The sequence below is a fragment of the Ctenocephalides felis genome, unplaced genomic scaffold (assembly GCF_003426905.1).
Source record: "Ctenocephalides felis isolate EL2017-DRISC unplaced genomic scaffold, ASM342690v1 CF-g0.4_SCAFFOLD_01100, whole genome shotgun sequence".
NCBI classification, from domain to species: Eukaryota; Metazoa; Arthropoda; class Insecta; order Siphonaptera; family Pulicidae; genus Ctenocephalides; species Ctenocephalides felis.
In genome coordinates this window covers 18953-35645 of record NW_020537254.1, presented here as the reverse complement: position 1 = coordinate 35645, position 16693 = coordinate 18953, and the positions used below count along the sequence as shown (strand labels likewise).

The 16693-nt window shown below is 30.7% G+C and overlaps 1 protein-coding gene across 1 annotated transcript; it reads left to right on the top strand.

Moving 5' to 3' along the window:
* Positions 1-10981: 10981 nt before the first annotated feature.
* On the top strand, positions 10982-11821 carry LOC113365537 (the record flags this gene model as incomplete). The annotated part of the gene is made up of 4 exons (XM_026607071.1): positions 10982-11197; positions 11283-11453; positions 11512-11656; positions 11733-11821. Coding segments are annotated over exons 1-4 (621 nt in total), but the record flags the coding sequence as incomplete, so codon positions are not given.
* Positions 11822-16693: the final 4872 nt, after the last annotated feature.

Sequence of the window (16693 nt, the reverse complement as noted above, 5' to 3'; positions counted from 1 at the left end):
AATAATCCTCCCACATCATAACTCATCGACTTAACTCTCTTCGTCAATTCAATTACAGCAACCTAAATAATCCTTCTGTTGTATAGTTTGTAAAACAACTAAACAACTCGATGCGCATGGATGTGGATTATGCATTCATGCATTTTCATGCAGTCGGGGATTACTTAAGATCTCGGTTGCGGTTTTTGCCGTTAAACCGAAAACCGTAAACCGTTAAATCGCGAAACCGAACTGATGGTTTAATTCGGTAACGAAATTTATCGAACGCGTTGGGAGAGGTATGAGAGATGTTTACTGTTTAGTGACGCTTCACACCACACAGGTGGAGACTGTAGTTAAATCATAGAGAGGTGTGCGTAATGAAAATCTATGTAATCACACACGTAGTAAGTTATAAGGTAAAAAAATATTGTTAGTGTTATTATCAGTGAATCCTGTTTTTTAATTATGATTATTATTATTTCTTACCTGTTGTTTTTGGACGTGATTAGGTTCGCCCTTAAGGGGCCCCAGCCCTGTCAATTCGGTGTCCTTTCTGATGACCCACTCGATTAGTTCGCGAAGGGACAGCAGGAGGGCGCTCCAGTGCTCGGCGTTACTTTCTAAGCGATTTCTGCAATAAAAGTATAATATATTATTAATAATAATAATTAGAAAAATAATAGGTTGTCAAATAACTCCCTTCCGCCTTTTTGTAGTAAAAGAGCAAAAAAGCGGAAGGGAGATATTTGACAACCTAATATCTTAAAAATGATGTAAACACCACCTATTCTTGTGTAAAAAATATTTTTAAAACAAAACATAATATCTATCTCTATCTATCTATTTTTATTTATATATAACTATTCCTTTCTCCTTCTCTCTCTCTTTCTTAAAAAAATCCTTTTATATTATATATATATATATATATATATATATATATATATATATATAAAATTCCCAACTCGCTCCAACCAGTGAATATTTAATGTTAACTCTCTAAACGTTTTTGCAGCCGATAGATGGAGCGGCAATTTTGCTTAATAATTCACTAAATCGAAGGCGATAAAAAAATCAATGATAAAGAACAAGGAATAAAAAAGGCAAAAATTAAACAGCCACCTAGATTTTACAAAGAGGACTCTACTGACGAGGAAAAAGACAAACATACTTTCCAAATAAAATTTAAATTTAATTTTGCTCGGTTTAGCCAGATTGCTTGTCAGTAGAATCCTTTTATCAGGATTTTTCCTACATTTTTTTTATTCAATAAAAATATTACTGAGTTTGCTCGACAGTAAAATTCTTTCTGTTGTATTTTAGTTCGCTCATCAGTACAGTTCCTTTTCATATAATTTCCCTCATATGTTTGTATGCATATATCTCTATGTGCATTTAAAGTTTGTTTCGTAAATTGCCCTCCCTCACTAAAAGCGGTGTATATCCTTTTATATGGGAGTGTCTGTGGCAGTGGCGGTGTATCCTTTTCCCGACCGCCATTCCGACGTCCGCCTTTTCACAACTTGTGAATAATTTAAGTTGGCGGTCTTTTAGCGGCACCTGCTGCCCTCTATATACACCGCCGGAGTAATTTACACTAAAAACACACTAACGCACACTAACACTACACTACAATATATATATATATATATATATATATATATATATATATATATATATCAGGGTGGTCCTTAATATGGATAAAAGTTTTGCCTCTTAATATTAACATTTAGTCAGTCCGCACTTCAATTAAAAGTTTCATATATTTACTACAAACATATGTCATTAAGTAACTCGTCGCGCCATCTGCGATGTATTAAGTCGTAATACGCTGTATTACTTGTCAAATGTTTATATGATTGCTGTGCGGCCAGGCGTAAATAGAATACCTTACCGATGCACAAGCGTCAAAAAAGAATATAATCATAAGTGCAAGTTTTTGATAATACATATTTGAAGTTAGGTTTTATGTGTAAAGCGCCTGGTCGCACAGCAACTATATAAACATTTGACAGTTTTCACTGTCATTGAAGAATTCGCCCCTAAAAAAACGAATGAGTAAACTGAGACACCACTGGCAAACTTAAATATTCAGATTTTGAAAAAAAAATCCAAATATTTTGCTAGTCAAATACCAAGCTCGTTTAACTGTAATTTTGTGTCGCTCGTCAGTAGAGTCCTCTTTCTCTTCATGCTTATATTTGCTTGCCAGTAGAGTCCCTTTTCCTTTATTTTTGGTTTGCTCGTCAGTAAAGTTCCTTTTTTCTTATTTTTATAATTCGCTCGTCAGTAGAATCACTTTATCTATATTTTGCTCGTCAGTAGAGTCCCTTTTTCCTTTTCTTTTTAAGTTGATTTTAGAACTCTTTTTTCTTTTATTTTTAGTTTGCTCGTCAGTAGTGTCCATTTGGCTTATTTTCATAATTTGCTCTTCAGTAGAGTCTTTCATTTCTTTATATCATTTTGCTCGTCAGTAAAGTCCCTTATTTTTAAGTTCACTTTATTCAGCAGCGTTCCTTTTTCATTTTATTCTAGTTTGCTTGTCAGTAAAGTCTCTTTCTCTTGTCTTTATAGGTTGCTCGTCAGTAGAGTCAATTTTTTAACCAATTCGCTGTGAAGTCTAATATTTTTGCTCGTCAGTAGAGTCTCTTTTGCCAATTTTTGAAGTTTGCTCATCAGTAGAGTCTCTTTTGCTAATTGTTATAGTTTGCTCGTCAGTAGAGTCCCTTTGTCCGATTTTATAACTTTGCTCATCAGTAGAGTCCTTTCTCTTTTTCCTATTTTTTCGAGTTTGTTCGTTAATAAGGTCCCTTTTTTTTCTTCCAGAATTTTGTTCGTCAGTAAAGTTCCTTTTTTCGATGTTACGTTAATAGTTTGCAACTCTGTATACTTGTAAGTGCGTCTATATGGAATTTTTTACTATGATTTTCAGATAGTGCTCGTCAAGACTTTTCATTTGATATCCCACACGCCTATATTTGAAGTAACTTATTTTTGGCCTCGAGTTCTGCAACCCATTGGTCTACCTTTTTACAATATCTCTTGTAACTTATGAACCGTTCTTCCGAATTGCATGAAATATTCGACAAAATTGTGCTAAATTAAATGATCTATAATATCTACTGGTATAGTTTTATCGTTAGTGATTTGACTGGATTTTTAATTTATTTGCTCGTCAGTAGAGTCCCTTCTTAGCCTTTTCTGAATCAAAACTGAATTTGCTTGTCAGTAGAGTCCTTTTTTTTCTTGAATTGACTGTCAGTAGATTTCATTACATTTCTAATTTTAATTTGCTCGTCAGTAGAGTCAGTAATATTTACATGTCTATCAGACAGATATATATCCAATTATACATACATATATACATATATATATATATATATATATATATATATATATATACTGACGAGCAAACTAAAATTAGAAATAAAAGAAACTCTACTGACGAGCAAACAAAAAATGAAAGGAAAAAGGGACTCCAATGATAAGCAAACTAAAAATAAATGCAAGAGGGGACTTTACTCTATATATATATATATATATATATATATATATATATATATATATATATATTCAATAGATAAGTCCTGGATTTTTTCAATATATTGATTGTTTCTTTTCCGAACAGTAAATCCAATAATAAAAAACAATTTGTTTTTTGAAGATGTTTAATACGACGTTTCGGAACTAAGTACGTTCCATCATCAGGTTTATTCTGTCAAATACAATGTTTTTTAAAATATTGATTAACATTAATTAACAATGGTCAATACAGATTAATTAGAAAAAAAAAAAATTTTTGTTATAAAGGAATGGATTATGTACCGGATAGATAGTAATAAGACCTAACTAAAAAAGGTTTTATATAAAATTGAGAAGCAAAAATTATTTACCTGTAATAATTTATATATCCATATCACTAATATTTTTTTGTTAAAAACACTCGATTTTTTTGGAAGATATTTGTAGATGTTACGACTACACAAGACTTAAACACACTGATATGGATTTCTGTCTGCCAGATGTAAAGGACAACGCACGGAATTCTTGGCAAAAATGATTTTTTATGGCTCTTGTTTGGTAATTTACGAAAAAAGAGGAAATATTGCTTTAGTAAATGTTGAGAAATATTATGTATATATATATATATACATGCACATGTATATGCACACCCACATACTCATACATACATATGCACATATCTATATATTAATGTATCCACAATTATATACATGAGCATATATGCAAGTGCATGTATATAGTGTACACACAAAAACATACATATAAGCACATATATGGATGTACATGTATTATAACATATATACATGTATATATATACATATTCAAAAACTATTAGGATTAATTATTTTTAATCAGGTTTAAAAATTTTAAATATGAGTCATGAATGATATTGTGATCTGATCTTTTATTAACACTATTTGACGAATTCAAAAAGATTAAACTGCTTTCAGAAAAAAGTCTTTTAAAAGTACAATCCTCTCTATATATAAAATATTGGGTTCAAAGGTGAAATTATGTGAGTTTTCGATGGAATGCTGGACAAGAGTACTTTGGAAATTTCGGCTTTTATGATGAGTGACGCTTAATTCGTGTTGTCTCATTCTCTTATGAATGTACTGTGATGTTTGGCCAATGTATTGTTTTTGACAATTTTTGCAAGGGATGGAATAAACTATGTTAGTATTGAATTTAGGAGGGGTGGTGGATTTAATTTTTGAAAACATTTCTTTAAAAGAATATAGAGCTGTTCCTGAAATGAAAATATTTTCTTCTTTGAGTAATTTGGCAAAATAATCAAATAAGCCTTCAATGTAAGGCATGCTGTGAAAAGTTGGTTTAATATTGTTGTCTTGGAATAACTTGGAGATGGATTGATAATTGTTACTTTTATGATAGGAAAGTCTTTTATTGGTAATGGAATTGATGAGGGTGAGGGGATATCCGTTTTCTAATAAAGTTTTAGTTACTAATGTTGTGTTTTGGGTATGAAAAGAAGAGTGAGACAACATGATTGCGTGGTCTATCAAAGAAATGATTGTATTGACTTTATAATTTTTGGGACAATATGACGCGTAATGAAGGTATCTTCCTGACCATGTAGATTTTCTGTACCAATTTGTGCAAATAATGTTGTCAATTTTGTGTACAGTCACGTCTAAAAAGTTTAATTTGTTGTCGATTTGTGTTTCATGTGTGATATATATATATATATATATATATATATATATATATATATATTTTTGAATAGTCTTGAATTTGATGTTGATATATATGTTTAATTTGAGTTTAATATTCGGGCGTAACATCAATAAAAATAGTATGAGTTTTTTTTTTTTTTAATTTATTTATTTAAAATCCATACGTTTCGGCTAGCATCTTAGCCATCATTCAGTGGTAATCAAGTTAACTATAAAAATTGAAACTAAATAAATTATATGAAAGGAAATTTCATGGAAAAGCAATAATAATAATAATAGTAATAAAACACTTACAATTTTGTATCCTACTATAGCATATGAAACCATTATTAATCCATGGTATTTTTTAAGAAAAAAAAACTCATACTATTTTTATTGATGTTACGCCCGAATATTAAACTCAAATTAAACATATATATATATATATATATATATATATATATATATATATATATATATATATATATATATATATATATATATATATATATACCTGTATTTCGTGTGTGATTTATTTCTCAATCCGACATGAGTAATGTCCTTTGTGGACTTGGATGATATTTCAATGTCGGATTTAAAATACTCGAAATAAATATTCCCTGCAGAAAAGGAATATATATTTAAATATAGAATAGAATAGAATAGAATAGAACTTTATTAAAATTCAATAGTTACAATTTAAGTCATTTACAATACATGATTATTCTAAAAATTCATTTATAAAATAATAGGGATTATTTAGTAAATAATTTTTAACCATATTTTTAAAGGCGAATCTTGTTTTGCATCTCCATCCATCAGGTAGCTTATTATAGATCTTGGCTCCCAATGTAGTTCTTAGCGATGATTTTAGTTTGATTTTTGGACATATCACTGCATTTTTATTCCGCGTATTGTGGTCGTGGACATCACTTTTCAATAAATGATTAGTTTTATCCGCATGCACCGCAATAGCTTGTTGCCAAATATAAATGTTTGTGACAGTCAAAATTTTGTGTTTTATGAATAGCGGCCTGCAAGGCTCCCGAGGTGAGACTCCTTCTATTGCTCTAACCGCCTTCTTTTGTAGATCCATAACTTTAGAAGTGTGTGCACTATGTCCCCAAGCTAATATTCCGTATGAAAGTACAGAATGGAACATAGCAAAGTAGGTTTCCTTGGCACATTCCTGGTTTATTATGGATCTAATTCTTCTAATGGCATAAATGGCTTTCGAGAGCCTTGCACATAGCAACTCTATATGTTTGGCCCAGGCCAGCAAACTATCCATTGTTAGTCCCAAGTATTTGACTTCACCGCCTTGAAGTTCAACATGTCTTCTACTAGCTGTAAAATTAATAGAAACAGTTTTATTTTTATTCGGAACAATTTTATTGGCGAGGACCCGAGTGGAAATTTGTTACGGCAAGCCCTAACACATGTCCGGCCCTGTCCGGCCCCTATAGGGCTATACTCCGGCGTCCGTATTACGGAATTTAGTGCATGGCCCTCATAGGGGCCATATATGGGCGGCCCTAATATGGTAATTTGGATAGGGTCCATAAAAGGCATGCCTGAATTCAGCCCTAACACGGATTGCCCTATAATAATTGAAACGGGCCATATGCGGATGCCCTATATTACCCCTATTACGTATTGCCCATGATATGATGATATGGTCCGTATTGGGATTCACTACTAGAGCCCTAATACGGCTTACCCATAGATTATTTAGACAAGCCCTATCTGCATTCTTTATTTGAATCCTACATAGGATTCAATATCAATAGAATCAAAATATTTTGATTTATTAATATTTTGTAAAAAAAAAAAGAATTATCCATCAGTTATTTATTTATTTATTTATACAGTACAATTGTACAATTGTAGATATCAATGGTACATAACTTAAATTAATAGATAACATACTATATTAAATGAAATATAATTTACAAAAAAACAAATGTTCACTTGAAATCTTATTCTAATTTTCACAGAATAGTTTACTGAAAATTATAATTTAAATATTCATCAATAGAGTAAAAAACTTGCTCTTTAAAAAATGTATTGAGTAGTTTATAAAATTTCCTATTTTCAACTTCTCTAATACCTAGTGGCAGCTTATTGTAAAGCATTATGCCCAGACCATCTAAGGTATTAAATGTAGAGGCAAATTTCAATGTGGGACCTTTTACAAGTTTATGTCTTGTGCCATAATAAATACATTCGGGACTTGGGCTTAAATTAAACAGGTTACCATTATTTTTTATAAAACAGAGGGTGATTAGGAGAAAAATGCATGGAACAGGTAGAATCTTGTGCTCATGGAAAAAAGGTCGACAAGATGTAGTGGACGAAAGGGAAAACATAACTCTGATTGCCTTTTTCTGTAATTGAAAAACTGATGTTAGTAACGGTGAAAACCCCCAAAATTGAATGCCGTAAATTACATTAGAATAAAAATATGAGTAATAAATAGTGCAAAGGCTCTCCTTGCTTACTTTCATTTTTAAATTACGAAGCATAAAGCAGGTTTTTGATAATTTAGGATTCAGAGTGTTAATAATGTGATGATCCCATTTCATATTGTTACTAATATTTATACCAAGAAATTTTGTATTATTCAAAAACTCATAAGTGTTATTATCAAAGATGTACGGGGAAATATCTCGACAAATTTTATTATTATTATTAAAAGAAATTAATTTTGTTTTGTTATTATTCAATACAAGATTATTATTTTGAAACCAATTGGAAACTGAGAGCATGACATTATTGAGTTTTTTTAATAGTTGTTCGTGAGTTTTTGCTTTAATGACTAAACATGTATCATCTGCAAATAAGATGAAGTCACACAGATTAGTACACTGGGGCAGGTCATTTATATAAATAAGGAAAAGAAGTGGTCCTAGCACAGACCCTTGTGGAACCCCCATCTTTAAATCCATATTGTTAGAAACAAATGTTACCCCGTTTCGAGTGAACACATTGTGATCTGTCATTAAGATACGACTTGACCAAGCAATGTGCCTTTCCCCTGATACCATATCGTTCTAATTTATTAAGCAAAATTTCGTGAGAAATGCAGTCAAAGGCCTTGGACAAGTCACAAAATACCGCCACACAATAACTGTTATTTTCAAAGGCTTCAATAATACCGCGTGTGAGGTCAAAAAGAGCATGGGACGTTGAATGTCCTTTGCGAAACCCATGTTGATTTTGGTAGAATATTTTGTGCTTATTGAAAAAATATAAAAATCTTTTAAACAGAATTTTTTCGAAAACTTTGTTAAGTGAGTTAAGTAGGGAAATGGGCCTGTAGTTATTTATTAAATCACGTTTACCTTTTTTAAAAAGGGGGCGAATTTTTGATATCTTAAGGTGCTGTGGGTAGACCCCATCACAAATTAATTTATTAATACATAATAAGAATGGTTCAGCAAAATTTGAATGAAATTCTTTCAATATAAAACTGGGAATTTCATCAGGGCCTGAGCTAAAATTACTTTTAAGGCTAAGAAATGCTTCTGAAATTTCATCTAGAGTTACCGGAAAAAGATAAATAGTGTCAGACGATCCTGCAAAAATTAGAGAAGGTACACTAATGTCGCGATTGTTATTTACATTTGTAAGTACTGACGTAATAATAGTTGCTTCATTTACGAAAAAATTATTAAACTCGTTAACTAGGGTTAGGGGTTCATAAATCTTTACATCATTAATAGTAAGAAAATCAATTTGTTGATCATGCTTGCCAATATCGATTTCAGATTTAATCAGTGACTTATTATAATGTATATTATTGATCAATGATTGTCGTTATAGTCTAAAATAAATATAATAATAATTAATATAAACATAATTAATAATAAAGAATAATAAAGAAATAATAAATAATAAATGAATTATAATAAATAACTATTAATAAATGATAGCAATATGTAATCGGTAACAATATAATTATTCGTTCTTTCCATAATCTGCATGATTATCGTATTCATTATTATCAATAAATTATAAATATAATATACGAATTTACGAAAGCTCTTTACAACTTTGAACAAAAAATCCAATGGTAATACAAAACCAAAAAATGTTTTTTCAGAAAATAAAATTAATAAAAATATGAAAGATAGAAATTACGTAAAATTTATTAACAATGAAAATAATTATTGAATCGATTATATAACAAGATATTAAAATTAGAGAATTTTTTTCTAAATGGGAATTAAGAAAAAAAAATTACCAACATATGATTGATAATACACAAACACTTTATAATAAGTCACCAAAAACAATTTTTACAATAAAATTGTGTTAATTTGTTTTCATTAACTGTTTTAATAAAAATAATTGTAATTAGAAGTTATAAGGTATATTACTATTTTTCGATTTTGTCATGTGAAACATATATATATATATATATATATATATATATATATATATATATATATATATATAAATTATTATGGGTCGTCGAGTAAAAAAATTAATGTACTAAGTTATGATCAATTTATCAATAGTACTAGTTTCCTCACTAATATTATATATATATATATATATATATATATATAATATATATATAAATCATATGGAATGTAATAAGTAGAAATAATAAGATCGATCGAACTGTTTGCATAAGACATAAGACCTTCTTAGAAAATTCGTCCAGCACACATATCGTATTCATTCGTTATTATCAATAGATTATAAATATTTCTTCTTATAGTATAGACTATACATGAATATTAACTCATATCGAGTATCGAAAGTGGATCAGAAATAGGATCGATGACCTTTTTCTTATGCGTACTTGGTCAATGCATAGGACTTCGACATAGGACCTTGAACTGCGGTGCATACGACATATCAGGTCACTTTCTTAGAAATTTCGCGGTATCTTATCTGAAGATATGGCAATAACTTCCAATAATGATGCAAAAATTCGTTTATTGAAATTTGTGGAAATTTCTAAATTGTTATACGGATTTAAAAGTAATGTTTTAAACATGCATTCATTAATCCATCAATGCATATACTAGTATATGCATTGAAGAACCACATACTCAAATTTTTGCACTGTAGCTACATTCTATATAATTTTAAAAACTACTCAAACATCAAATTAAATTCTTTGTTTTCTCACTAAACACAAATGTTCATAGCTATGACCACAGATACTAAAATTGATAACTTTTAGAACAAAAATTCAAGAAAAAAGTAATTTTCTATGAAAAGTCCTGAATAAAACATCAGTAAATATATGAAAAACAATTGAAGTTAAAAGTGTTATTTTTAGAGAGCTCTCCAGGACGTACTATTGATACTAGAATGCTCAAATTTGAGTATGTTACTCTCCAATGTATATACTATGACAACAAATACTAAAATTGATAACTTCTAGAACAAAAATGCGAGAAAAACCAACAAATTTTTCTTAACATACAAATAAAAAATAATAAATCTCAAACCAAAACATATAGACCGATTCTGCCTTAACATGGCTACGCTCTGTTACCACACTTGCATGTTAGCATAACATGCCTCGCGTAAGTGTATGTTAAGGATTTGTTATTCTCGGCGCACCAATTTTATGAGAATGAATCGTGTTATGGCGTAACATGAGCGAACAAAGATTTTGGTTTTTTGATGTTGGCTCTCTGTGTTTGTACTCTCGAAATCGGCAATAATCTATCTCTACGGTGCTGACGCGAACGGTTTTTTCAATTTTGGATATACTTGTACTGGACTTCCAGTCAAAAAGCGTTCACGATTTTTTTAGATAAATATATTTTACATACAAAATGGCCAGTGATACGCAAATGAAAAGAGCCAAAAAAACTAATCCGGCGCAGTACGAAATATATGTTGATTTTTTAATCAGCAACCCACAATTCGTTGCTAATAAATTAAGCCCCTCGTTCGACAAGGATTATTTCAGTGCAAAGTGGGAGGAATTGACCAATTTGTTAAACTCATGTGGTCAAGGGCCTAATAGGCCTACTGAATCCTGGATGAAGGTAAAAGTTTTTGTTGCTAGTATGTTATATTTTTGAAAATGATAATTCATATGTTATTAAATTGATATAGATATTTGCGGGTTAGAAAAACCAGACAAAAGCCAAAGCAAGGAAACAAAAAGCTCATACTTTAGCAACAGGAGGTGGGCCTGCATTAACCAATTGCTTGACAGAGGTCGAACAAAAGGCCTTAGGTGTTTGGGGTCTAGGGTCAATTGATGGCCATCCAGATCTGGAAATGGATATTGGACTAAATGTAATTTCATTATATATATATGTATATATACATATACACATATTAAATTCTTTAATAGTATCCTATCGAAAAATCTGTCAGCAACGAGGCTGAACTTGATTCTGTTAATGTTGATCCTGAGGTAGAAGATATAATGCCACCTCCAGAATTTTTAGATGATGCCCCTAGACCACCAATGCAGAGACGAAGAACTTCTGGCAATAGTAAGTATAATTTTTCTTCTATTTTAAATATTACTTATATTACTATGTGATACATTCTGCATTTTATTATTTTAAGATGAATTAAATCACCTCGTAAACTCAATGGAATACGTATTGAAAAGACAAACAGAGTCTCTTACTAACATGATGGAGAAACAGACAGAGGCGCTGCAATGCATAGCTGATCAATTGAAAATTCTCAATAATACATTAAAAAATAAATTTTGTTTTTTATTCCTTTATATATATATATATATATATATTTATTTATTTATTTATTTAAAATAATTACATTTATGTAGCTATAAAAATACAATCTTTTTTTTAAGTGAATGTTATGGTATTAAAAATATCTTCTGGCATAAGAATTTCTGATGTTATATGCCATATTATCTGCCTCATTGTATACTTCTGAAATATTTAAATCAATTAATTTTAACTACACATTTGAAATACAATTATTTGGTATCTAACCGTTTCCAAAATCATCACTATATTCCGTCAGTTCTTCATCCAGAGGAATATTATTTACTCTGCATATATTATGCAGAGTAAATACTGCATACACAATTTTTCCTGCCACATCAGGTGTATAATGCAGTGTCCTGTGACGATGCAAACATCGAAAACGACTTTTAACAACACCAAATGTTCTCTCTATTACATTGCGAGTCTTTTTGTGGAACTTATTGTATTTCTCCTGGGTAGAGCCTACTGGCGTCCTATATGGTGTGAGTAGGCAATGTTCCAAAGGGTACAACTAATATATATTTTTTTCCTTATTTGATTTGCGATATTAAATATATTCTTGAATTGCCCAATAAATATGTCCCATCATCAGCATTATGATTTAGCAGGGCTCTGACTGTCGAAACCTTCCAAATGGCTGCATCATGAGTGGAGCCAGGATATCTGCTGCTCGCAAACAATATCCGGTCATCGGCATCACATATCTAATATTATTTATTATCATGTTAGTCTTCAAAATTCTTAAGCAAAATAAAATAATACTTACTACTTCAATATTAATTGAGTAATAGCCCTTCCTATTCATATAAATAGCAGCTGGTGCCACGGGGTGATCTTTTTTGGGAGCCACTATACTTATGTGTGTGCAGTCTATGCACCCAATAATGCCAGGCATGCCAAACTTCGTATAAAATCTGTTAAATAGCAACATATTACAGACCATGTTCAATGTACACGAAGTGGTGTAACATATACCTCTTTTTATTTTCATCTCTTTCTGATGAGGTTTTAGGAAAATTCACATACTTTGGTGTAGCATGCTTTATAATTAAATCAGTCACTGTTTTAATGCAGCGACTGACTGAAGGCTGGCTCATAGAATTTAAATGGCAATTGCCTACATCAGTCTGATATGAGCCATGACCAAAAAAAATGAAGCGCTGCAAGTACCTATAATGAAATTTCAGTTATTAGTATTTCAAAAAAATTAATTCATTTTAATTTCCAATACCTGCAAATAAAAAGGGATACTCCATGATGCTGTATGAGTCTCCGCATGTGGTTCCAACAGTTCTATTAAATCTTTCATAACATTTTTCGTTAATCGAAAATTTTTTATAAAAATTTCATCACTCACTTCCCATATTTTATCTGCATCTCTGAGATACCTAAGGGCGTATCTTTGCCTGTATCTAAAATGTTGTGGCATTTAATAATTTTAATACTTTTGAGTAATACATTCATTACAATAACAGTATGAATTATATTAAAATTCAAACATACCTTCTTCTCCTACTATCTGCTGCCCAAATTATTCCAAAAAACGCCATATTAACAATTTGAAATTCACAATAAAATCTAAACCAAACCTAATAATATCACTTTGCTTACATTAACAATAACCTCAAAGAAGCATGTTAAACGCATAAATGTCAAAATAGCAAATGTCAAATCTGTTCATAGTACAACTTCTCGTCAATGTTATAGCGATAAGTGCGAGTTTCTGACTACGTTTATTTTCAGAGGGTCAGCGTAACATTAATGTCATTAATCATATGATAAAACACATACCGCCGAGAATAACTGTTACACTTATAATGACATTTTAAACGACATAAGTGTGAACTTGTCGTAAAATTGAAACCGAGAATCGGCCCAATAGTCTTCAATTTAAGGGTTGAGGTTTAATCAAAGGTCCATGACCTTTCTATACCCGAATTACCAACCCCAAAGTAACCCAACCCATATGACGTCATTAAAAATAGATTACTGCAACCCACCGTGAGTAAAGTGGGTCGATAAGGGATGCTAAATAATTTTATAAGGGAATAAAATATGTGTTTAAATCAAAACAAACATTAAAAACATATCAAGGGTTGATTTATTGCAATTTTAAAGTATACCGAGTTGCTGTAGAGCATTGGGGTAAAAGACAATATTTTAGATAATTTAATTTTGAACTAATTTCCCGAAGACATCATTCATATCAATCGAATGGTTTAGAAGTTACAAGCGACGAAACAAAACAATATCAATATTAAATATACAACTTTGCTTCCGCCGGATTTTATAAGGCGAGTCCTCCAAAATAATGGCGGAAGCAAAGTTGTACACTTTCAAATGCATTTTAGAGTATACCGAGTTGCTGTAGAGCATTGTGGTATAAGCAATATTGTAGACTGTTTAATTTTGCATAAATTTCCCGAAGACATCATTCATATCAGCCGAATGGTTTAGAAGTTATATGAGTTGAAACAAAAGTACACTCGGTATACTGCGTTCCAATGCAATATGTCATCGTGCGCAATATGTGTGAAGTCTTAGAAAATGTTGAATTTTGTATGGAAACTAGTGTAATTTTGTACTTGAGTATTTAAGTGCTATTTTAAAGTATACCGAGTTGCTGTAGAGCTTTGTGGTACAAAACAATATTGTAGATTATTTAATTTAGAACAAATTTGCAGAATACTTCATCTATTTTCGACCAACGGTTCAAAAGTTACAAGATATTTAATAAACAGTCGACCAATGGGTTGCAGAACCCGAAGATAGACACAAGTCAGAAAGTTTTCGTTCAAATATAGACATATGGGGTATCAAATGAAAGGTCTCGACGAGCACTATACAAATATCATTAAAATAAACTCAAATAACCAATAGAGTTCTGCACAAATTGTTTATTCAATTTCTAACGTCTTATTTTTGCAAATTTAAAGTACAAAAACTTGCTGCAGGGTGTTACCTTATTAAACATATTAAAAAACGAGTAATTTAACACAAATTTGTCGAATGTTGCATTCAAATCGGACAAACCGTTCATAAGTTACAAGAGATGTAACAAAAGTAGACCATTGGGTTGCAGAACTCGCGGTCCAACATAAGTTTACACATTTTACTTCAAATATAGGCATGTGGGGTATCAAATGAAAGGTCTCGACGAGCTCTATACAAATAACCTACTACCCTTGCAAACAAAGCAACAGGGTTCCGTACACACACCCAACTCCATACAACACACTTCTACAAAACCACATAAACACACATATAGACAATATCAATCTTTTTTATTCTTTACCACTATATTTTATCGCACTAATGAATGATTTACTAAACTACCACCACTTTGCACTACTCTTTTTTATTTAGTTTAGCAAAATGATTTATTTTCCAAATAAATAATATGAAATGTGTGTCTACGTCTACTACGAGTCTGTCGGCTACTGAATCGGCTGCTACGGCAGCGCGTAGACGCCGGTCGATGAAAACGTAGAGGGGAAATATAAACAGGGTTGGGTAAAAGCAACCCTTAAATGAATTTTGAATGATGATAACAAATAAAATAATAATATTGATAATAATTATCAGAATATTTAATAATGATGATAAGAAAATAAAAAAGGACTCGACTGACGAGCAAACTGATAATTTTGCAATATGACTCTACTGACGAGAAAATTAAATCTATTAATATATTAAATAAAATGTTAGCGTAAAAGGGACTCTACTGACGAACAAATTAACTAAAAAAAATTCCATTATCTTACCCCTAAATTGGAAAAATGCTCGCGTAAAGTCACATTCTAAACGCGCTTGCAAATATATTTGTACCAGGTCGTCACTCAGACTGTGCTTAGGGTGATTTTTGCATTTTTGAACCCAAAATTACATTTCTACTAAATTTATATAAAATTGGAGAAGTGCTCCAGTAAAGTCACATTCTAAACACCCTTGCGAAAAGATTTGTACTAGGTTGTAACTTAGACTGTACCTAGATAGGCAAGTTTTTTTTGTTTTTTCTATAATTTTCACGAAATTGGAAAAGTGCTCCATAAAATCTCATTCTAAACGCCCTTACAAATATATTTGTACCAGATTGTCATTTGGACTGTGCCCAGAAGGCTTCTTTTTTCATATTTTGAAAAAAAAAATTCAACATATCGATAAAAATGAACTCTAATGACGAGCAAATTAAACTGGATTTTATAATTTTTTGAAAAGAAAATAGGATTCTACTGACGAGCAAATTTAACTCTACGAACGAACAAATTGTATCCAAAAAATAATAGCAAAAAAGGAGTCTACTAACAAACAAATCAAAATGTTGATAAAAAAGGGACTCTACTGACGAGAAAATATATTTTTAAGAAAAGGGATTCTACTGACGAGCGAATTAATAATATATTTAAAAGATAACGAAACTATTGACAAAATATTTAAAAAAATGTAGAAGACTTTTCCAATTTTGTGATAAAAAGGGACTGTACTGACGTGCAAACTAAAACAGAGTAAAAAAGAATCCTACTGACAATTGACGAGTAAATTATATAACAACGAAAATGAAAATAGAACTCTACTGACAAGCAAACTGATAATTTTGCAATATGACTTTACTGACAAAAAAATTAGATCTACTAGAATATTAAATAAAATGTAGCGTAAAAGGGACTCTACTGACGAGCAAATTAAATATAAGAAAAGAAAATTTCAATTTGAACCTAGAAATTTTCCTTTGAACCTATATTTACAAACTCAATAAACTAACAGGGTTCTGTACACATAATTTATTTC